The sequence below is a fragment of the Vanellus vanellus genome (genome assembly GCF_965231255.1).
Source record: "Vanellus vanellus genome assembly, chromosome: 1".
Lineage (NCBI taxonomy): Eukaryota > Metazoa > Chordata > Aves > Charadriiformes > Charadriidae > Vanellus > Vanellus vanellus.
In genome coordinates, this window is record NC_138905.1 from 61,122,822 (window position 1) to 61,148,122 (window position 25,301).

Below are 25,301 nucleotides of genomic sequence, written 5' to 3' on the forward strand. Positions count from 1 at the left end.
AGCAGAGGCAGAGTGGAGGTATGACAGTTCGTATCACTTTATTGCCCAGATAATTTGAGCTCTCTCAAAACATGTTTCTATGACTGTCTTCCACTCTGCAGTTGATTGTACCAACAAAAACTTTTCTTGCCATAAAAAGCTGCTTGTGCTGGTACTAGACTCTAAACATCACTACTAGACTTAAATATTTTGGTGGTAAACACCAAGAGGAGCTTTTTCAACAACAGAAAATTGTTGGCACAGGAACAAAAAAAGTATAATCTGTTATCTATTAATTTAGCTAGACTATCCAAGGCAACTTTAGGCTGAAGTTTCAAGGAAGTGTTCCCATAGACTAGCAGGGACAAGAACCCGCATTAGTTTTAGCAAGGAGCGTGAAGGGCTTGTGAAACAAGCAGTGTAAAATGGTTATCTGCAATACCAGGGATCTGAGTTCAGGGACTCCAGGGATCCTTTCGGATCTGATGTATTTCTGCGCTGACTGTAAGATTGCTGGCAGCAGCCAAATACACAGTGACACCTCATTATTTTAGCAGTGGCTGCAGTCTGTGAGTGGTTCCATATTTTCTTACTTGCCTAAGCCTTCTCCTCTCAGAATGAACCCACACTTCTGTCCACTCTCTTTCCCAGCTCTATTCCTCTGTTTCTGCTATCTTCATCTACTGGGCAAATCCCATGGAAGAAAGAGAGAAGGAAATTGTTTCTGTATTGGCTTCTCTTTCCCACTTACTCATCTTTATTATCAGAACAGGAAATGTTAACTTTATTTTACATATATTAACACCCCTGAGGAAGCTATACATGTAGGTGAAGAACAAGATATGGAGTAAGCTGACAGATGGGTTCTGTAATCAACTCTGTGTATGTGCTTGGGGAGCGTGATGCTGACAAGTGCAGGGACTGGAAGAAGAACATCAAAAGGCTGCCTGGGTAAATAAGTGCACCAATTCCTTCCAAAGGCTTTAATTGACACAAGCACCGAGAGAAAGTGGCTAGGGCCAGCACATGTGCAGGTATCTGGGAGAAAACAAGCAGAAGAGCTGAGGCATGCAATGATGAATTGCATGTGCACTGGGCAGGGGGTACCTTCTTTCTAGTTTGAAAGAAAAGTAACATGAATTGCAGCTGGCTTGCTATAACTGTAGACACGTCTGAAGCCAAGCTTTGTTGAAGATGAGCATAGGTCAGCCTTAAATGCTGGGGCTTTTTTTAGTGCTTGTGAAGTGATTTTTGCTCAGCTCCAGTTCTCAGGTTCAGAGAAGTGCAGTGCCAGTGTTGCCAAAAGGGACCAGTGAAAACACCTTGTTCACACTGGTCAACTTCAGCCTGCAGAGAGGACGGGAATTTACTCTTCTGGGTCTAGAAGAACCCTTGCCCCCGGGGCTGCTGCCCAGAACGCTCGGCCTGGGAGAATCTTCCTGACTTTAGTATGAGAAAAGGGCAAGCAGTCATTGATTTCTGAGCTTACACCAGATTTAGCTGGCTTTTGTTGTGTGTAGCTGGTACTAGTTACCAGAGGATTTGTACTGTGTGTTGGAAGAAGAGCCAGCCCTAAAAGCTATTATAGACAACAGACACAGAAAACATCCATTCCAGACTGCATCCAAGCTGCCGAAAAACTGGATGTGAAGCTGTCATATCCTTTTAGACGACCGACTGATAATGAGTTTCTTTTGATCTGCCCGGAGCACGGAGAATTACCTTCAGCGCCTGCCCCTGACTGGCAGGGTGCGGCCCACGCGCAGAGTTAAGTTTCGAATTCACTAGGAGTTCAAGGGAAAACCATTTCCATTATTAGAACATAATTTTAGCAAGAAATTAGAACTTTACTGTTTAGCACACTGATTTCTTAGGTTTTGAGTTATTTTTCTGTTTACAATGTTTTGTTTTTAAGTCTGAGTGGACAATAACTACCATGCGCCGCCTGGAATGGTAGTGCATATGCATAGGTGAAGTGGCTCCCCAAAACTTATGCTAATGAAAGACAAAGGCTCTGCTGTGGTTAGCAGCAGGGAATTGCTTTTGATTTGAACTAACGTGCTGTTTATATACTGACTGGGAGGAGGGGACAAAGACCTACACAATGAAGCTATTGGAAAAAATACGTGGTCATTGGAACCACCTCAGAGGTACCTGCCTCAGGAAATGCACAAATAAAGGGGTAACTGTAAATAGGAGAAATATATAGTTGTTTGTTTTGTTTTGTTGTGTGTTGTTTTTTTTTCCCCAGCAGCAAGATCCAGAGAGCAATAGGCTGCTCACAAGCTTGAAAGGATTTTTCAAAAGATGGAACAAAGGCCCAAGTCCATTCACAGGGTAGCCAACAGGAATCTTTGCTGTTGACTTTGAGACAGGAATAAAGTCATATAAAGCGCTTTTTAAAAATTCCAACTGCAAAAAATCTCTGTATTGGCTCTGACCTGGGTTTGGAGAGTTTAACGGAGAGTTCTGGTGTTCTGGGACATAAGTTCATATTTTTGGAAGGCAGAGAGGGTATATTTGCCTCCTGGGTCCATACAGTGAGTTCCTAAAGGACTGCTGAGAGGCAAAACTGATCCACTGGATGATTCATGCAGCCTTTGCTACCTGGAAGAAGAAAATCTGACCCGGGCCACGTACACGGGGCAGAGTAAGGTTGACAACGCAGCCAGTCCTTACTCCTGTGCCTCTGTACCCCTTCCCAAAGAAAGAACTCCCTCACTGAAACTGGTGGGTCCAGGCTGAGACAGAAACATTTCACAAGAAGGATGGACTGAAGTCAGAACTTGGGTTCAAACATGCTCAAGTTCCTTGCAGTATTTAGGTCTAAAACATGGATCCATTTTCTGGGCTTCTGAGCCTTAGACACAGAAACTGGAATCCAGATCTTCACCGTGCCTTGCGCACATTAAGCCTCCCAGCACTGGTCCAGATAATAGCAAAGAGTCACCATCTGGCTGGATTTTACGGTTTGATGAAGTGCTCAGTTTTAAGGCAAGCACGTGTCTGGCACCTGGGGACTGCGGAGTCCTGATCCCAGTTCTGGCACGGTCTTTCTGTGGCCCTGGGCAAGTCACGTCCTCTTCGGAGGAGGGAATTCATCAAGTGCCCCATGGCCCTGCTGAATCGGCAATGGGCTGTAAAACAATCCTCAGCTCCAACTGGAGGAGAAGCCGACTGGGGGGGGCCTCTCGGCAGTGCTGAGCCAGCTCTGTGCCACAGCCCAGAGATGCTTGTGCTGGAACACGGCTGAGGAGCTCCCCACGCTGCTCCTGGGGGTCACTGTGGCAGGGCTGTGAGCCAGGTAGGTCGTTTCAGGGCTTGTGCTCCCTTACGCTGGAGCCATCCTAGCCCTCAAGAGCCTCGAGACAGAGAAAGTACAGACACGTTTTCAGCCCTTCTAGTTTGGTTTTGCAGCTGCGCAGTTCCTAGTTATTCTTACCATTGGACTTTACAGGTGTGTTCTGAACAGGACTTGCAGACCCATTTTCAGATGCACAGCACTATTCATTAGTTTGCCATTGGTTATCACTAACCAATGAAATATTCTTCAGTCTTTTTAGGCTTTTAATGATGACGGATTCCCACTGTGCTATAAACCACAGATATTCTATTTACCATCAGAAAACCCGAGAAAAGACATAGGGCAATTTCTCATCGTCATGGGTCTACATTTTTCATTGTTTCTTCCCTCTGTTTAAGCAACAACTAGGGAGTCTGCTGCACGTTGAAGCTTCTTTGTAAGCAAAACTCTTAATGAGATATGGGTATTACAAACAAAACCAATTGGGCTTAGTGAGAGCCCTTTACTTTCCACATCTTAAAATTATTAAACCTCAGTATACCTATATTTCATATTATATCCTCTTTGAATGCCAAAACTGGCCAGTCTGGTTTCATTTTTCTTTATAGTTTGGTTTTCTACTTTCTAAGTTTGGAAACATTTACCTTAAAAAAAAAAAAAAGGTAAAAAACTTGTAAGGGTTATGTAAATAACTCGAAGTGAGGCTGTTATTCTGAACTTTGCACAAGTGACTTATCTTGCCCACAGTTCCAGAACTGGGTAAAAGACCTGTGCTTTGCTCTGCTCCACAGCATCATCCTGCAGCCCGTCCCCAGCTTGATTCTGTTTCTCACAGCAGAACAGTAGAGCTGGACATGTATAGTGTTTGAAGGGGCAGCTTTTACTTAATGTCTCTGTTTTGCAGTGAAATATTAGACTCAATTACTGAATTCTACGTCTGTAAATGCTTCTGCCTTTCAATAGCATTTAATTCTTTATCTGCAAAGTAAATCGTGATTTAAACATGGTATATGGAATTTGATATCTCTTTCAACAGCATCACACACCTCTAGCTTACCTCAGAAAGTGGACTGTATTTGGCATTTCAGCTGGGACTAACGCTACTGACCTTCATGCTGAATAACATTTCTAGAAAGCCTCTCCTGGACACTAAATACAAGAGATAAAGAAGTTGCAATGGCATGAGAACTTTATGGCAGTTTTATAGCCACAGCTCCTCGTGCTAAAGCCAAGTGTTGTTCAGAATATTATATCTCTTTCAGCAATTAGACAAAGAGTCATGGCAGGGTTGATCTGGGCAAGTCTAGTCACAGCAGTACAGCCGTTAGCTGACATGAGACCTCTTTGTGAAGGCATTCACTGCATAAAGAGGGGGGGAGGGGAGATTGGCTAGGAAGATAATTCAAAGGGTTGCAAAGATGAGGCTCACCAGAGGAAAGTAGCGTGACAGCTCTAAGTTTCTGAGAATGTGTTTTACCTCCTCAGTCCATGTGCCGTAATTTTTCCTGGCTGAGGTAGGATCCCCTCCTTGAATAGCCACTTTGACCAACCATATTCCAGGAATCCATAGCTGTTCGTTCTGCTTCTGCTGTTGGTTTTGTAATGCTTATTCCATTGCCAAGAGATTACTTGCAGGTGTCTATTATGATGGAACATAGGTAGCCTCTTAAAGAGGGGCAAAAGTAAAAATCAGAGTTTCAATGCAAATCTGCACTCAAATAAGCCTTGGGTGTACGTACAGGCTTAGGTTAGACAGCAGGGATGTGCAAATAGAATTGATGTAGGTATCACCAGAATAACTGAGGGTGCATGACTCTCACTTTCTGCTAGACATGTCTAGTCTCTATGTTCTTCTGGATCCACAATTGCTAAGGCTGCCCCTTTCTTCCCAAACTTCAGCTATTGCAGGGGATTTCCTTCGCTCTCACAAAACTTTTTATGCCCACACTTTCATCAGCTTGAGGTAAACTAGCTGCAAAGTTACCCCTCAGGGTTGCACAGAGACCCGTTCTCAGAGTAGGGTAATGCATAAGCACACTCATTTGCTCCTCCTCCATCTCTGCTATGTCTGCTTAAATTTCCGCTGGTGTAACTGTACACATTGCTTAGTGTTTTATGTCCTGTAGCTCTGACCGTCTAACCTAGGAGACCACACTAGCTAGCAAGAACACCTTATCCTCAGCACAGTTTCCTTGAGCCAGGTCAAAACTACCCCGCTTCCCCCCAGCAGGCTGTAACCTTTGAGGCTCACTCCCTCTGCTGGTCCACCTGAGCCTCAGTTTAGTAATCTCAGGGAGTAAAGCAAAGGTTGTTAATTTGGTTGGGGCTTTTGGTTAACCTCTTCCTCCAGTTTGAAGCAGTAAGTCACTCTATTATAACTCTTTGTAAATAACTCCGAGCTGTTCAGATCCCAGTAGAGGTGCTTCAAGAGCTTTTCCAATCCAAACGTGCTGTGTTGACATCTGTGTTGTCATTAGTTCACTTGCAAAAAAAAAAAAAAAAAAAAAATCTATCCCTTCGGACTTGATTTGTAAGCCCAGACACAAACCTACTAGTTTAAGCATTTTAGTGGAAGCGTAAAAAGCAAGCCTACTTACGCTGGTACTCATCTATGCTTCTTAAGGAGTTAAGAGAACAGCAGCAACATGACTGCAAGAGCAGTGTTGGGATCGGCATGCACAATTCAGCCATATGAGGAGCCAAAGAACATCTGAGGACTTCCAGGCAGTGTTCTGCATCCTCCTTGATCTAGAGTGCTGCCCTTCTCTGAAGCACCTGAACATGCACATACTTCACCTCGACTTCAGTGGGACTACTCCTTTGTTTTAATAAGTTAACCATATGCTTTGCTGAGTAAGGGATCAGGTGAGTTTAGGGCACTAAGTGACTCTTAGATCATCCACTGCTTTAGTTCTAGGCCTTAGATCTCATGAAAAAATTCAGCTGTTCCCTTTCTAAATCCCTTCAGGTCATTCAAACTTGCTTCACTGTCAGTGGAGGATTTATTGTTCTTCATAGTTCTTTTTTTGTGTTATTTTGATCTTAGAAAAAGTTTTAGATGTGTCCATATTTAAAAAAAAATTCTGAAGTCCTAGGACAGCATACATCAGTACCTAATGTTTGCAGCCCATCTTCTCAGGGCTTTGGCCAGTCTATTATTAAATCTACTATACTCAGTAAGAATTGAATGGATATCTGTAAGCTGTATCATGCACTTGCTGCATACGCAGTCACCTCCCTTGAACTTCATGGAAACTGCTTGTTTTGAGCTGAAAGCAGATTGGCAGGATAATCACACCATTGCTTCCACATAAATGCACCTGCATATTGAAATCCCACTCAAAACATCTGATTTGAAGTTCTCAAGACAGTAGTTTCATTTCTCTAAGCCTGACACTACTTAACAAAAATTTTAACACTTTAACAAAATGCTTCAGGAATAGGAAAATGGTTTAGACATTATAAGAAGGCTTTACCATCCTTACACAACCATCAACACGTATTCAGGCAGTATTATTTAAAACATTTATTAGTCTTTCACATTACACTGGTCTGGAAAACATTTTTAACCTCTATGAACAGGATGTGCATTTAGCTCAGCTCAAGCCCTAGTCCAGCAAAGCACTTTTCAAAACCAACGTGGGTTGTCCGAAGTGATGCAAGTGCTTTGCTGGATCGTGGCCTTATTCCACAATTCCCACATGTCCCGTTCACTCAGACTAATCAAGGCTTTCAGAACTTGTCCTCGTGTATTCTACTGACGGAGTCTCCCCTGTCAACTTAAAAACAGGTAGGGTATGTATGAAAGGTTTCTTACACTGTCTTGCACCTCCCTTCTACCCACTCAGGTTTTAGAGTTATTCCTGTTCACCAAAAAAAATCTTCCAGTTATGCTGGATTTCAATTTCTGTAAAGTACTTTTTTCCATCTTTTTCATCTTGTTCACTCATTGTACTTAGCTAGTTTTAGCCTAGGTATGATGTTCATTGACTGCAGTTCTTGGAATAAGAGTTTACAGGCATAAGGTATGCGCAGAGAAGACACGTGACATGATGACTTGCAGTAGTGGCACCTAGGGAAACAAACAAAAAGAAGGTCAGAGTTTGTGCATAAATCATAGAATTGTCTAGGTTGGAAGGGACCTTGGCTTTGTTGAACCTCATACCAGTGGCCTCGGCCTATGGAACCAGCCTGTCCAGATCCCTCTGTAGGGTCATCCTACCCTCAAGCAGGTCGACACTCCCACCTAAGTTGGTGTCGCCTGTAAACTTACTGGGGTTGCACTTGATCCCCTTGTCCAGGTCATTGATAAGATATTAAAGAAAACCATCCCCGATACTGAGCCCTGGGGAACAGGGAATGAAGCTCTGCAGAAAAAAAAACAGTTGCCACTATCTACTGGTTTCTTTGTCCACTTGCATTTCGACACTGGGCTCAGTCCTAGAAAGAGCCAAGTGCTTGAGAGACATTTTAGCGCTTAAGTCAGTCATAACTTTAAGCCCTTAAATAATCTGACTGAAGTCAATAGAATCTTAATGTTAAACCTGCATTTTTCTTGGAGGAGAATCACAATGCTCAGTAGCTAACAGGACTGACTTCTACTTCACCACTCACATAACTGCCAACACAAATTCACCATTGCATAATGACGGAAAAGGGGTGAACAAAGCTAAGTATTTCCGACAACATGGTTAACGGTCTAGTTTTTGTCTTATATACATGTCACAAAAAAGAGGCAGGAAGACAGAAGGTTCACACTTAGGTCTTCTCCTTATACACAATTTCACCTTATAATGTCTCAAATCATTTCATATTCCAGAAAAGAGGCATCTCTCATCTTACATCTCTTTGTTTGAACAGCCAAAGCTGCTTTAACACATATTCTTTGTGCTCTTTACTTAAATAATGATCTTAAAATTCTGGGGGAAAGGGCTTTTTTGTCATATAGATATAACCTTGACCATATAAGGAATATAGAGACTAGTCACTCACCCTTCTTTCCAGTGTCAGGACTCAAATTCAGTGGTGGTAGCAACTATTTAAATTCTTTAATTTCATACTCTGTGTATACACAAAGGAAATTAAAAATCTTTCTCTCAAATATCAGTTTCCAACCTCCCTATTTCCTCATTCTCCTGTATATGCCATCTTCTGGTTTTGGAGAGTTGAGAAAACCAGGCCTTTGGGAACACACAGTGACTCAGCACTTCCTAATGGTCTAACAAAGCTCTCTTTTTTGCTTCTGTGTTTTAAATTTACATTTCTGGCATAAAGTCATCAACAGTCGAAAGATCCAATTAAGGAAGAATTAGCAAAATTCCAACGTGATTCTGTGGTACAGAATGAGGTTGAAAGTCAACATTCACGATAAAGCCAATGCTTTTCTGTTACCAGTGAACTTGACCTAGAGCACACGGGAAGTCAATAGTGACAGGTCCAATAAAGTTGCTTAGTGTTAATAAGGTTCTTGGTTATGAGAGTTGGCATTAGTCTTCCAGTTACTTTTTCAGACTCTGCTACTTCTCTTTTACAGACATATTTAAAGAGCAGGTTGAAGAGCTGGTTATTTTCCAAGAAAACTGTGGCTGCCTTGACCTCCACATGCTCCATACTTGGGGTGTTTATTTATTTAATTATTTTTTTAAAAACCAAGAAAGCTTTCAACCAGCAGTACAGAAGCCATAATTACATTTCTGCAGTTCATGATGAGGAATGAAGCTTCACTTACTCCCAGTACTTGCTTTGGCTTTGTCTAAATCTGACGATAGGCAGTAAGAAGGTAATAGACTGAACTAAGTGTTTCCCTGGAACAGGCTTCTCCTGTAGACACTGTTACGTAGCGGAAATGTTACAGCGAGCATGCCTGTAAAACAGAATAGGCCTCAACTGCAGGTTTAGAACTGCTCCCTTTTATAAGCATAGGTACATTTTTATGGTGGGAGGAAGCGACCTAAACAGAAGCCCTTTTCCAATGATAACATACCAAGCAATTGCTCTCAATAGAAGCTTTGCAAGCCCTGAAAGCCTGATGAGGCACAACTTTTCTGCTATGAGCAGGACTGAGGAGCAGAGACCACTCACTACACCCAGGCTCAAAGCTACACCGTTCTGGGCCTGCTTTGTACTTGGATGGGGATCACCTAGAAAGGTTAAGGTGCAGTAAGCACAAAGCTCTGTCAAGCAGAGATCACACAAAGTACTTGAAAGACCACTTGGTGCTAGAATTGATACTAAACTGGACAGGAAAATGCAACTGTGCCAAGGCTGAATCTGGACCAGAAACAAAATGTTTCCTCATATATATTTGAAAATGCTCAGACTCTAGGGATCAGAATAACTTCTCATCTTATCAAAAAAGGACTGGATTCTGCTCATTGCATTGAGTGGAGTCCTGTCTCTGAGCACCTGTACAACAGCAAAGTTGGAAAATTTATATAAAACTGGTACATCATAGCAAGTTTCTACTGTATTTTTTTACAGAGACAAATTCTGTCACTGCCACAACAGTCCACCTCCCCTGCGAAAGTACCAGTTCAGGCCCCAACAGTGATCTGCTGTTACTATCTTGCAGAAGAACATACTCAGTGGTTTGTCCTTGTCTGGGAGGAAGGGCTCGTCTTCCTTAAGACAAGTGCCCTTAATGCTAGCCACCAAACAATATGTTTCTAAAAGGCTTCTTGCAGCAATGTCTTATTAACGCCAGAATCACTGAAAAGGCCCATTTGGAAGTTTCTTTTAATGACTTGGTCTCTACTGTGATGCTCATTATAGGGCCACTTGCTTCAGCTACTGGTAGACACAGCATATCATTTAGCAGAAACTACCTCTTATCGATTACCCTCACATATCAGACAGCTTTTCACAGAATCAGATTGCAAGAATGTCTGGCTCGCTCTGAGAGAGTAGTTTCTTTCACAGTTACTTAAAAAAGAGTTACTAAACTTTGTTACAAACTTCAAAATATGAAATGTAATAACAACACCTGAAAAATAACATGTAATACTAATTCTAAAGTTCAAATTCCTAATTTTCTTCAAGGTGCCCTCACTTTCTGTGGTCTCTGAAAATCTTCAAAGACTCCTCTGAAAGCCAAGGTCTTATAAAAAGAAAAATAATTGAGCCACACCTGCATGTGAGGTTTTTTTAAGGCCGTGCTTTACACAGAAGTGGTTGGTTGTTTGACTTATGGCATGCCCATCCCTTTCAGACAACTTCCTTCAACTGTTACCTGCATTGCAGTAGTTTTAAGAGACCTGGATCAGAAAAAGACCTCACTTGTCACACACAGTGTACAGACACTCAAGAAAAACAGGACTCAAAAATACTGCACAAAAGCCAGTAGGACAATGCCCAACTGAAAACCACCAAGCACAATAGGATGCACAGAGCACGCCTTGTCTCTCCGCTGGATTTCACATGTGTTTACCTACCTTGGTCTGAGCTTCTGCTCCACAAGGAGCAGAACTGCTGCTGCTGTTAGCAGACAAACATGGTGCTTGGTTTCTGGCCAGAAGCCACACACTTCAGAACAAAGGTCTCACCAAGGGCAGAAACAGTAGCTGTCCCTTTTATCCATCTACAAACTGAGAACACACCTTACTTTCCCACTTCATTACATCATGAAAAAAAAAAAAAAAAAAAAAAATCACTCTTGATCACTGAAGTGAATAAAGTCCAATTTCCTGCCTCTCCCAATAGATTGATATTGATATCCAAGATGCAGCAAGTTTCCAACAATGTTCTTTTGAGGTATTTAGAAATGAATCTTTCTCCTCCTCCTTCCAACTCCCCATCTTCACCCAACATAAATATTAGAGTAACTTGTAACTTGAACTCCCACCGTTTATTTTTTACCCACTTAATCATGGGATTCCAGGTTACCTGTTTTCACAAAGCTTGCAAGAATATTTTATCTCATAAATTTCTATTGGTCTCACTTATTCTTCCTGGCTAAAACAAAACCAAGATAAAGCAGAACTTTTCCCTCACCTCTAAAGAACATAAAAAGAAGTTTTCCTATCTTCTAATAATAGTGGTATACTTCCAGCATGCTACAGGGAACTTTAAATGTAGCATCTGAAAATTACTGTAGAGAAAAGATGGTTAGAGCAAAGCCCTTAGTGTTACTCATCGTGAGCTCCACATAGTTTTGCCATACAGTTTTACGCTTCCCCTACATGGAAAACCAGTTTGTTTGCAGGAGATAAACTCAGTACTGGCTTAGGACTCAGTGTAAGACAGCAAGACCATTAGCTGGTCTGGAGCTAAGTTTCTTAGGGACAAGGCAGTTGGGCAGATGCCAGCTGAACTTCCAACCCGACAGCTGCTTGTCTCAGGCTCCAACATGGGACTGGTGCATTTGTCTGATGCTTTGAAGAGGAACTCCTTGTTTTATAAGGCTACAAAGCAAAAGGCATTTGGGAGGGGCACAGCCAAAGAAAGCAGTATGCATGTGATCATGAACCCCACAGCGAGAGAACAAGAGAGTGGGAGATGTTGCTTTCTTCTCTCGTTCTTCTGTGCCCACTCTCTCTCTTCAGCCTTGAGAGGTTCAACATGTGATCGTACATGGAAGATCTAGGACTCACCTTCTGAAGTCAGAATAGTCAAGCACATTAACACAGCTATTTTTCCCTTTTCAAAAAACAGGTGATGTACAGGATTGGGGTGTTTGCTAATCCCCTGCAAGGGTGGGAAGGAAGGCAGCACACAGAGCAAAGGTAACCTTTCCCACAAGCACAGCTGGCTGTGGAAGACAACACCTGAGCTCCCACAACAGGAGACACCCCTGGCCCGTTGACTACACACTCACTTTAGTCCTAGCTTTAATCAGACCATAATAAAGAACCATCCCCTCTCAACAATTTTCCAAATACCAATTTTGAATGTTGACATGGGTTTTGATTAAGGTGCATGGGACTGTTAATCGTTGTCTGTGAGCATTTTAAAACTAAGAAGCACTATAACCAAGGGCAAGGTTCTGTTACATAGGGGCACGTTTACTCAGTACTGCTTTACTTTATGCACCTGAGGTCAAGGTTTGTTTTTTTTTTTTAAATATGAAACATTTCACATGCACAAAGTGAGGAGGGGATGCCATGATTTATAAAAAGCATTAGACAACATACCAGCCTGAGTACCCAAGCAAACCACACTGTCCACAAACATCCACTTCAAAGGCATCACTTGAAATCATCAGTCTCTCCAATAAAAGCATGCTGGCTCCATAACCTATCAAACAATCTCGTTCCATCTCTCCAAGACGTAAACCACCATCACGGGATCGACCTTCAGTGGGTTGCCTTTGAAATAAAGATTTGAGAAAATGTAGTAAATATTCCAGAACATACAGTCTACAACTCTAGGAGTGCTTGTCTTCAAACTATAGGAACAGTACAGGATCAATGGACAACAGTGTTCTACAAATTAGAGTTGTTGATCTCACAAATGTGTTATTCAATTTGAGGCAATTAATCTTTGCTCCTGTGCTAGCCATATGATATAGTTCTGTGAATGGCAACTGTAGCGTCAGACCACAACTCTTTACCTCACAGACTATAGCTGAATAAGTGAAAACAAAAAGATACCAAACAGCATCCAAAACAAACTGGGCACAGATTCGGTACTCTTTTTTGATCAGACATTCATTATAGTTTGTAGCTAACTAAATTCAGCAGCTAATGAACGAATCATCAAGCCAGTGTTTCAGCTGAACTACAGTTACGAATAAATTCTTAAAATAATTTTTGATCTCATAGAGAATACCAAAACAAAGCAGCAACAATTAGTATGCATATTACCAACTCATTATTGAAATCTTACTTTTTTTTTTAAAGTAACATTTATCTAGTTTATTTTTTTCATGTCTGACTGTTAACAGACCAGGTTCCTGGTTTTCTAGTTCCTCAACACAAATCAAACTCATTTTTTGTCAGGAAGGACTTCCTGTCCTCATGGTGCTAGAGGAAAGTTTTAACAAAGCAACGTAAATGTACGCTAAAAATTTTGAGGTAAAAAAGCAAGGTACAATATATTATTTAACATTGTAACTGTATAAGCCAATATTTTTTTGTTGGACACAGTCAAAACTTTTAATCTCTTATTTGTCATAGTGCAGTTTCATACAGTACTAGTTCTACTCTCATGTGCTAGCCCAACGCTGTAGTACTCAGGTTGCAAGTATTAGAGTGAACTATGAAGCAAAAACTATCTTAAATTCCTGAAGCACTAATTTTATGAAATTAGTGTGCATTTTATGAAATATTTCCATATTAGTATATTCCCTGAAACATGGCAAAGAGAAGGAATTAGAAAAATGTTATTGGCAATCATAAGAGGCTTCACTACTCAGTGAAAGCCCCTGTTTATGTGCTGTTTCTGATATCTGCAGCAGCGTAATCCACCTAGAATATCCAATGACAGATCTGGCCCATAACTTTTGGAGTATATTTTGTTTATATTATTTAAATAACCAAATTTGTTAAGCATACTAAATATATTTAAAATAAGTTTTTGCCAGCTTATTGCAAGTCAGAGAAAAGGATTTACAAAAACTTTCAACATCTAATAATCTTTTGTAACAAGCGTAAAAAAATATACCTAATTACCAAACCAGAATATCTGCTAAAGATGCAAGTTATATTTATTTTTAGGGGGAAGTAGTTTCCCTTACTCTGACCACGCTGGAACCTTAAAACTAATCTGCTTGTAATTCAAATAATCTTTTTCATTCATATAACCTTCTATTTTTCCCACTGTTGGGAGAATGGATAGAAGTTGTTTACATCCTAATTAAACTCCCTAGGGTCCCTTCCCCAGATGACGGCACCATCACTGTTCAGACGCTGCTCTGAAGGACTAACCCTGCGGTGAACACAAGTTTCTCTTCTGAAGTCCCAAGAGGCAGATTTTAAAAGCAGTTGGGGCCTCCAAAGATACAGGCATTTGCTGTGGTGCTAGAAGTGCCTGAGTTTCCTTTACCAAGTGACTTCTGTAATATTAGTTAATGCACAAGCTTACTTTCAGAAGTTTCACCAGATGCTCTTCCACACGATAAAATGACAAAATAGCTTTATAAATGTGAGCCCCAATAAAGTCTCAATCCAATTAAGGGAGGGTAAAACCTGTTGAAAAATGATGGGGTCTCAACTCCAGCCCTTTAAGAGCTGATATGCTATGGGTCTTCCAACAGATACAGGATGAAGATTTCTAAGGCAGTTGAAATCCCATTAAAAAAAAACAAACAAAAAGATCCCCCAAACAAAAAAAAAACAACTTGAGTCTTAAGTTCTTAAATATTTCACTCTCACTGTCAAAATGACCTCATTAAAAAAACAAAACAAATAAAATCCTCCCTCCCTAAAAAGCAGTTTTCTAAAGTACCAAAATTTTTAATATTGAGAATGGGCCTTTGCAAAGAGTCTATTTTATGCTCCCTAAGTCTCTCAGATATTTATTCCAGGTCATGAGTTTGAAAATTCCTTACTCCAAAGTTTGTTTAAAATGTTAAACCAGTATTTATAAAGCATTTGTGCTTCCCCTTTCCCACTATACACATGTACACTGCAGCTGTTGCCGTGGGCAACTTCCATTCTTTATTCTAAATATAATACTCTGAAAACAAAGCAGACTCTTGAAAATAAGATTGGGAATATCATTAGAGAGAGACATTTTTGTTATTAAAAAAAGTAAGTTCTTAAAATTCTTAAATGCTAAATAAAACATAGTGATTCTTTAAATAAAAAAAAAATAAGACCAAGTGGTCTTCATACTATTTAACCACTGCATTTAGAAAAAAGCATAAAACAATTAACTTCAGTGTTTTTAAGCACATTAAGAATTTATTGGCACTAATTCTGCATTTTGTGGAAGAACAGTGGGTTCAGCTTTATGGCCCTGTTTCTTGTTTCCTTGGCAAGTGGGGGAAAATAAGCCTACCCCCATGAATAAAAGCAGGGCTTGTAGGTCTCAGCAGATCTCCCTTGTGCCTGTTATGGAAAACCAGTGGCTAACTCGACGTGGAGTCGTTGGCTGAAACACTCAATCCCCAAGAACTGGAATATTACCTCAAAAAACACTGCCTGAAGGAGGAGGGCGTACCGTGCTCTCACGGCCCCAGAGCACAGAGAGGAGCCCTGACCAGTGTCATCACATTGCTCCCTTGCAGTATAATAGGAACTGGCATATCTAGTAAGTTCAAAAGACACACAGGTGGCAGCTCTGACCATGTCCATCAAAACAACTACGTGTGCAGAAAGCTTATATTGATCTCTTGTAAGGAAAACTAAAAGCAGTTTATCTGTTAAAAAGATTTAACAGGACTGAGTATCTAGGCAACACCATATATAGGCCTATGTTTTAAACTAATTGTCAACTACTCATAGCAAAATAAATTAAGTATTGCATTTCATTTAACAAATACCAATTCAGAGGGCAACATCCTGGTGTTTTTTGACTGTGTTGACAGAATGCTGCTTTGAAATTCTACAAAGTCTTGTTTTAATCAGAATAATGTCTAGAATCAGTGATGCTCAAGAAACTCAAGTCTTCGGCCTTATTCCAGACAGAAATATAGCTTTGCTCTGCCAGTTAAGATATTTTTGATATATAATAAAATCCAATTCAAGACATCAACAGCCAAATTCCATATTGGAAGCTGTTACAGGATTACTTTTAAAAGCAAAAAACAATGTTGGAGGCAATCTACTCTCCAGGAAGTGCAATGGATGATAAAACAATAGTGAGTATGAAAGCTGGCAAAGCTGACCCTCTCAGTAGAGGCAATGGCAATAACAAAAGTTTAATTAGTTGAGGAGAAAAAAGAAAATTCCTAAAAGACTAGTTAAGAGGCAGCATAAATTGAACATCCACTAGCTTTCCTGAAAGTCAAATAAAGAGCCCTTGCTACATAGTATGATGCTACTGACTGGAACAAAGAATTCAAAGAAAGTAAGGGATGGGGGAAATCACACCGCTTTCATCTTTACATGTAAACATTACCTTGACTTGGGATTTAAGTTTCATTTCAATTCAGTATCTCTAAACAGCTAAGAAGTTGTGGAGACAACACAAAAGCAGATCAAAGGATCTAGGTAAGCTGGGAGCTCCAGTAAACCAACTGCATGTACCGTTAGCTAAGACAGCGAGTTTTCATTTTTGTGTGAAGCACCAATACCATGACTAACACACTGAAGAACAGTAAATGGGGCAGCCAGCCAATTATTTGAGAATATCACTTATGTTCATACAGGCAAGCAGCTGTGGTAGGAAATAATGGTTGTGCTGCTCTTGCTTTTCTCATGTGGTTGGTGGAAAAGTTCAGCCAAGAATTACAAAAACTTTTCGTGATTTGTCTCCCAGTTCAACCATTGGTATTTACTTTCATGGAAAGTGTGAGACAACTTCCGTTTGTCCTACAGACAGCATGAGGTTGAAAAGCCAAAAGGCATAGGAAATAAGACAATGAAAAGCAAAACAGAAAGATACTTCTGTACCAGCTACAGCAGAGATCTGCCTCTCTATTCTCTAATAGCACATCAACAGGCAGAAGTTGCACCTATTGAAGAGGACAGACTTGCTAACTTGTGCAGTTAGGCAAGGCAAGAGAAGTGGATCAGCACACGATAACAGGCATAAAAATAAATTAAAAATTAAAGAATGTGAATCATGCTTGTTATAGGGAAGAGTAAGGGCAGGACAGACATGACTTTGTGCTTACATCTCAAAAACACTACAAAAGGGACTGGTCAAAAAAAAATAAAGAGTACCACCGTGCAGCAGGTGAGGTATAAATGGTGTACATGATAGTCCAGAAAGACTGGCAAAGGACATTTGGAATAATCTTTGCTAGAATATTCAAGACTAGCTGGCAATTCACTTTCTGGCAAATAATCCTACTGTGATGGAGAGAGGTGAACGATCCACTAGAAGCCTCCTCAAAGCAAAGCCTGTGCCACTAAACGGTTTCCTGTGAGCCAGGAATATCAGCAATTTAGAACATGAGTGCAAGCAGCCATAGAGCTTGGCTTTAAGGAGAAAAGGGAAAGCAGGATGTTTGAAATTCCCCAAAGGTCCAGATAACATAAGCCCATCTCCAGGGGCTTATATTACCTATTACTCAGACTACACCTGTTTGACTTCAAAATTTGACACCAGAAGACATCAACATGGTAATCAACCTTTTTGTTGGAGAGAAAACCAAGTTCAGGCTTAGTGCAATGATCGTGACTCTAAAGGAACTTGGAACACGTCTTTAACTGGGCAAATAAAAACAGAGATTTACTCTTGGCATCTCTGTAACTTTTGCAATTTATTAGTGTGAAAGTTCTATTCTCCTGAACAGTATTGAATGATAACTGTGGACCAGCACATACAACCCTAAATTCAGTTTTAGAGTTGAATGGAAGAGTCTGCAAGCCAAAATGCAGTATACCAGGGATACACATTAGAATAATGCTTGTTTGCGCTACAGTAGGGCCAATGCATTTGCTTTGCCTTGACAGGTGAAGACATGGGCCGCATCAATATTAACATGCTGAATACCAAATGATGCTGAAATATTAAAAGAAATTTCTTCCTTCTGCTCATACCTGATTTTGCAAAAGTACAAGCGTTAAAGAAAAAAAAACATCCTAAAATACCTACTATATGAGCAATCTGTCAGGAAAGGGCCACAGTCTGCACTGTGAATCGGCACATAGTATTTTTACCAACTGCTAACAGAAGTCTTAGAAGCAAACTCAGTTTTGTACCACACAGAGCACACCTGGACATTCAGAACAACTTCCTGCCACAGTCTACTGTGAGAGCTTTTAGTCTATAACAGTGTATTACTAGGTAATAGCATTTTGTGTCAAGTATCAAAAGGTAAACAAACTTTGCTTTATACCCATCAGTCAGCTGGGCACACTTCTGAATGTGCACAAGAATTTTGTGCTCAGCCTGTAACCATACCGGGTGAGCACTGCTCTGGGTCCTCGAGCTCTTGCATGCATTTTATCCAACACCATGTGCTTTAGTTTCTGGTAATACACAGGGCCAAAATAGATATATGCTTCCAAAGGTTCCCTGAAGGAATAAAGAAAACAAACAAACAAACAAAATAAAACCAATATTCACAGTTAGTTTACTTACCTTAAGAGACACAAGTGTCGTGTACAGGAGGAATTTGAAACAATCTGGGCATCATGAGTCCTAGAGAAACACGTCCTAGAGACATTGTCAGGGCAATCAGTCTGAAAACCCTATGAGGAACCCTTCTGAACACAAGAGCAGTACGCCTCCAGCACCACATACTGCTGTATCCACCCTAGTGAGGAACAAGCTCCTGAACTCTCTGGCCATACGCTGCATAGCCATGCTGCTATAGCTGCAGGCACCCGTTTCAACTGTACCATGTTAAGTCCCTCTTCTGTCTGTGCAGGATTGTTTCCATAGTGTCATCAGTAACTGATATAGACTGTAAATGTGTCAGACCCTGAAGAGTGGTTCAAGATATTGCTATTTACATTCCTTTGCTTTACATCATTCACACACAAAACAAGGGTAAGCATATATGTTAACAAATACATACAGCATAAATGCTCAAAACATCATTTTTGTAGGAGCACTTTAAGGAAATTGCATTTGTAAGGATAGCTTAGCACTGGCACACTATAAGCTTGACAGTCTTTCCATCCACCAATACTCCCTGCGCGTTTGAGGCACAACCCAAGGCCCAGATGGGTGAAAGCCCTTCCTGAGCACCTGTGCATCAGCGTGGCTGCCCCTGCAGCACTGCCCAGGACAAAATCGCTGCCCCAGCTGGCACTGGTGGCTCAGACGAGCTGGGTAAAAGGGCTCTTGAGAACTGTGTTTAGGCACTTGCATCAGCTTGGGAACATCTGTAAGCGGTACAGAGGGTGTTACGCCATTCTATGAGCTGGAGTAATGGCTAAAGACTTCTGTGTTTAAAAGACATCCAACTGTAAGAACAGCATAACTGCCTAAAGATCGGAAAGCAACAGTTGAATGTACTCAGTCATTTCCCAGCTACCACCTTCAGCACTAAGAATGACCAGATTTAACACAGACAAGCAAACTCAGCACTGCCACTGATTTATTTAAAAAAAAAAAAAAAAAGTATGTGCAATGTAAAAACAAGCAGGAGACAACAGTATTGTACCTCCCATTCAGAGTCATTACTGACATGATGCGGTGTTATTCCAAAAGCTGCCTATTGAAGAAAATAATAAAACTTAACTAGACATTTGGAATTTGCAAACTTCCACATTGTTATGAAATCTGCCTTCAAATTTCATAACAAATAGATTTAGCATGTGAAATTTGTTTGGAAGAATATCAGTATCCCAAAGCAAAGTCTCTAAATAGGGTACTACAAAGCTGAAGTTTGGGGATGGGGGATTTTTAGAGCTAGATGATTTTATTCTCCCTAGGAAACAAGATTAGTCAGATTTGTTAAAAGTTACCATGATGGATCAATAGAAAGTGTTTCAAACACCAGGATACTTGATATACAATTTATGGAATATGGACTGGGTAAGGAAAACAAAATCACCTTTCTGAAACAAAAAGAGAAACAACATACAGAATAAGTTAGTAGGAAAAGCAATTAAAATAAAAAGTATTTAAAAAAAAAAAACAACTTACAAAAGAGACCTAAAGTTGTTCTTTGAGAAGACGGGGACTGGGAGGACAATAAAAATAGCAGGAAGGTAGGATTAAGATACATTTTGGAAGGGGAGGCATGTGAAGCCATATGGCCTTTTCCTGTTCCTAAACTATCTTACGTTCTTTGAACTCTGTGTCTCAGAACCCAGTCTGATCAACACAGCAGGAAGTTTGCAGATTAGAGTATTATGCCAGACTGAATCATTGTGTAAACGAAAGAAGAGGAAAAAAAAAAAAAAAAAAAAAGAGCACACACAAAATATTCCCAAGGAACAGACACCTGCCTCCAAATCCATATTTTACAGTACTATTTAAGTCAACATGAAAATGCTTATCTGATTCCAAGCATATACAAGATTTGCTGCCAACAGAAACTTGAATTTTCTTACAATCTCTTAGAAAGAAAACCTTGATTTTACCTTTTTTGTCATGCAGTACAAGTTGGGAAATTTTCATATGTACTACAAGGGTCACACACATTACAGCCACGCAAATACTAGTAATTCTTAAAATGTGGAACCACAAAATATTTCTAAGAATGAAAAAAAAAATAAATAAAAGAAAAAAAAGTAGTGCAGCATTCTTCAGCCCCTTCTCTCCATCTCACAGAGCAGTTTGCAAATGAGAGAAAGTTCCCAAGCACTGAAACATGAGATTTTTCAGATGTGTTTTAACAGGATTTCCCCACTCCCCTGAAAAATCCAAATCTATACAGCAGATTCTTACCCAGTGATACCAGATGTTACGTAGTCCTTCCCTAGGTAGTTATAACCATGGCGTATAAGATCTTCACACACATCCTTAACTTTACTGCCTCCAAAAGCTGTCCCGTAGTGAAATCTGCCATCAAGGACCCCAGCCTTTCCAGCCAGGAGTTCAATTAACTTTCCTACCTGTGCAAAAAAAAAATAAAAATGCAGAGTTAAAAGTCTGCTTACTAGTATGGGCACATTGCTGGATTGGTCACAGCATTAGTTTGCCAGGCAAAATGTCTGAGATGGCAGCCTGGGTTATTGCATGCTATGGGAAGAGAGGAAGAAGCCCAAGAATAGGGAGTACTCCTGTGGGAAGGGGGAAAACTGGACTCATCGACGGGTCTGGGAACACCTTTAAGATCCAGTCAGGCAACTCCATTTTTTCCAGTTGTCTGGAAAATGAGCAGGATCCAGTGTGGCCTTCCGCTCTAGGACACAGCCCCACAGATTGACACGCTACAGTGCGGCAGGGGGAACAGAAGGGAAGAAGCTAACAAAGAAAAAAAGATCAGAGGCTGTACGAAATAATCAGTGGAGTTTCCATATAAAGGCCAGGCTGCGAGGTATTTAGCGTGACCCTGCAGCACAGGCGCAAGACTTGCATCAGTTTCAGGGAGGCATCCGTAACGTAAGAAATTATATAGGTCTAGAACTATTATTGAAACTCCTCTCCAACCTTCGCCTCACAGTCTGCCCCAGCTGGCTTAGTGGGCATAGGCAACAGGGAAGGAAGAGGGAGAGCATGAAATTTTCAAACAGAAAGGGTGTAAGGGAGGTATTCAGTTGCTTTCCTATTAGCTTGATACAGACAAAATGAGAACGATGCACAAACAGCCCACAACCCTACTCCTTTTACACTAGGGTGTTTCAAAACATGCAAAACTGAGGGCTGAATGCTTATAGGAGAGCAAGCGCGTGGCATGATTACTGGAGAATATTCTCAGTGAAACCATGTTTCAAACTTTTTTTTTGTTTCTTCAGGCTATTCTACTTCATTTTCCCTATTGGGGGACACTGTCTCTTTAATTGTAACATAACTACTAACCGTCATACGCGATGGGAAGCCATGAGGGTTCATTATGATATCTGGACAGATTCCTGTATCACAAAATGGCATGTCTTCCTGAGGAACAATCAGTCCACACACCCCTGCAGAAGAGAAAACATTTCAATTCACAAACAGCAAACCACCAGCAGGGCTGACGCTCATCACCAGATTTTCTTTAGTGTTTTCCTCCTCCTCTCTTTCTCATGGATCACTTTCTACCCAGATTCATTACCATGACCAGTGCTCACAACCTGCAGGCTAGAAGAGAGCCCTTGTGACAGGACTGGCAAAATTAGCATACCCTTACATAATGCTCCCAGTGATTTGTGAGTTAGCAAATTAGGGAAGAAAGCTTTGGATACAGTTTTCAGAGGCACCCAGAAACTTCTGACCAGTCAGACTGGAACATCTCAACGGAGACCTAGTTTTTAAAGCTGATGCTATCATTTCCTGAAAAAAAAATGAAGAAATCAGACCTCTTACAGTATCTCTTTGGACATACAAAATTATTAATTATTTGAAATTTGTTTATCATATGCATCTTTGCTAAATACTGCAAATAAAACCAAGTCAAGTCAGTCAGGACTTTGACGGGGACTGAGAGGAGAAAAGTAGGGGAAAATAATTAAAAAAAAAAAACACACCAAACTTTTTCAGGTAGCATTCATTTGCTGCACAAGGATGGCTTTCGATGAATTACAAAGTACAATTTACTCCCCAGACTGCTTATATTTTGTCAGTCCAGAAACAAAACCTGTACCTTTAAAAGTTTTGGAAGCTTTTTTCAGTCTACATCAGTATTGGATGTAAACCAAACAAAACCTCCCAAACTCTAAAACTATTTAGGAAAGATTAAACAGAAATGTGAAAACTCATTTAAAATAGTCTATCATACATTCCAAAATTTTCCTTCCGACCCTTATAATCATTTCTACAGTGAATTCTGCAGATCAAAATACTGCAGCTATAAATGACCAAGAGATCTAACATTCAAATTCAGGTGCTAAAATGCAGCTGCTTAAGCCCATACTCCTTTGAACCGAAGCTACTGTTTCAGTTGGACAATTTCTTCCAGAAGCCCTTAGAGCTGAAAAAGTCTGCAAGCTATTTGAGATCAGCCTGCTGCAACTGCCAGAGCACGCTTTGGGAACAGTCCTGGAGCGGAGGGGGCTCCTGGAAGACGGAGGGTGCTGGTTACATCCCTAAAAAGGCATCCCCCGACCAGCCAGTTCACAGGGGGATATTGGCGTCTGCTCAGGAGGGAGCTCCTCTTCCACTATCCAAGCAAGACAGGGATAGGTGTGTGGGACAGTAGTTAATAGAATGAGAATGGTAAGTATGGGGGAAGGGAGCAGAAAAAGAAAAAAAAAAAAAAAAAAGATTGGAGCGCTTGGGGCAAGGAGGGGGGTGTTGTATTTAATTTTTAAACCTACTGAAACTAATTTTCATTGTTCTATTATGATAAATCAATAACATCCTCCTATCCCTCTCCGCTAAGCAGCAATCATTTGCTAAAAATGAAAAAAAACCCAACCCACTATCTCTTGTGTGCATTGCTTTTTTATACTAAAATTGTATACATAAATACTTTATTATATATATATCATGGCACATACGTTTTGCCTTATTCACATTTACTTCTAAGAAAGCATTAGGTTGCATCTGGACCTCACGGCACCTGTAAGCCAAAAATTAAATCTTAGCTAACTTAAAATTACTTTAGGCTCTGAAAACCTTTTATATGCCAAGCTGGTTCCCATAGCAGACAGCCACTGTGTTGTTTGTTTTGTGTGAAAGTGAATGATAAAAGATCCATGAAATCGACACAGAAAGGCAGAACAGCAGAAAGAACTGAGGGCTCTCCATCATAGCGGCTTCTACCCTCCGCTGACTTGTATAACAATGGGACCTACACACCCAACTGCAGATCTAACACAGCTGTGCATTTCATTAGATGAAGAGCACTAGTGACACAAGTAAATAATTAACTTATTCTGGTCCGCTGACTGTGGTTATGAGACCAGTCATAGCTGACAGATTTTAATACAAGTTAACACAAAGACAGCATAATGAGCTTAGAAGTTAAAAACAAAATATTTAGACAGAATCCAGCAATGTGAAGCTCACTAGGCCATTTATAAAGTTTCTGTTTTACAGAAGGGAGAAAAAAAGAAAAAAAAGAGAAAGCTATAAAACCTCAATTCTGAGCTTCTGTATTTTAAGAAGTCACCGAGTTTATAACAGATCTATAGCACGCCCATGTGTATTTACAGAACAGGATAGAGAGAAGCTTCTTCCTCCCCTATGTTTTTTAAAACTTCCTTCTTTCTCACAAAAAAAATGTTTAGAAAGCTGAAAGACACCTTTTCTACATACAATGCTACTTCTACAAGCAAGTAACTGCAATTAATTTAAAAATACAAACTTGATTTAATTTTGCAGTCACTTGCCTTCAGAAGCTCTTCAGAGACTAACGCTTGCAGGTCTGCACTGTAAGCTCCCGAATTTGCTACTCTTTTTCAGCCCTGGTTTGTAGCGCCAGGGTTTGCAGCAGGGCAGTAAAAGGCATTGCCGAGCAGCTGCGAAAAAGGGATCAAGTGAATTAATCCAGCTAAGTGCAATCATCACTTGCAACTGGTTAAAAAAACAGTAAAGGAGAAAGGAAGAGGCTAGATTTAAGACGGCCTCAAGTTCCAAATGTTGCCCTGTCAAGTATAAACTGCATTTCACAACTGAGCTGCTCAACTACTCCCCATCCAATATTCATAAATGGGACACAGTCAAAGTAGCAGGTAACTTTGCTCAGTGGCTCTTACTACAGGTTATTCAAATTTCCTAATTGTTACTGATTTAGACATGACATGAAAATTGTTCCCCAGCATTCACACAGGACATGTAAAATAATTCGGTTTCATTAATTTCTCTTCCCCTCACAATTTTATATGCTGCGTTTGAAATTTAGCAATACAATCTCAGACTAAATGCTACACTGCAATGGGCCTGAATCTGCTCTCACCTATACACTCTGGAGTTCTCATCTAGGACCAGAATCAAACACTAACCACCAGAAAAGGTTGCAATTTTTTTTTCCAGACAAAAGAAAAAAAAACAAATTTTTTTTAAAATGTGTGAACTAACAAGAGGGTTGTATGATTGAGCAAGAAAGCATCCAGCAGCTTGCTACATCTCATTTTTTTTCCAATGGAAAACCAAATTGAATTCTAGAAAAGAAACTTTGTATATCAATTTCATAATGTCAGTTTAGGTGAAAAATTAGTCAAAACGCTAATAAAGTCTTTTAAGATACCCCTCAAAAAAAAGTGGATTGATAAGCATGGCAGTTCACTACAAGGATAACAGTTTAAATTAGAATAAACTTAAATCAGACATCTACAGTGGTTTAACATGCAAGTATAAAACAGCCAAAGGCAGTGTTTTTCAATGCTATTGTATGCCAGCCAATAAATGACAGCCCTCTGACTATGCATGATGGCCCCCATCCTCACACACGCTATCTGCATCAATCCTGACAGCATCTCAACACCCA

At 40.4% G+C, this 25,301-nt stretch overlaps 1 protein-coding gene across 1 annotated transcript in view; it reads right to left on the bottom strand.

Annotated features, from left to right (window-relative positions):
* Positions 1-6,785: 6,785 nt before the first annotated feature.
* Positions 6,786-25,301, bottom strand: part of POLR3B (RNA polymerase III subunit B) — a gene marked incomplete at its 5' end in the record, with an annotated part of 79,099 nt that continues 60,583 nt past the window's right edge. Inside the window, 5 exons of the mRNA XM_082498496.1 lie at positions 6,786-7,355; positions 12,412-12,585; positions 18,236-18,349; positions 20,678-20,840; positions 21,748-21,855. Coding sequence (XP_082354622.1) covers positions 7,226-7,355; positions 12,412-12,585; positions 18,236-18,349; positions 20,678-20,840; positions 21,748-21,855 — 689 coding nt within the window. The 3' untranslated portion in view covers positions 6,786-7,225. The remainder of the gene's footprint in view (positions 7,356-12,411; positions 12,586-18,235; positions 18,350-20,677; positions 20,841-21,747; positions 21,856-25,301) is intronic.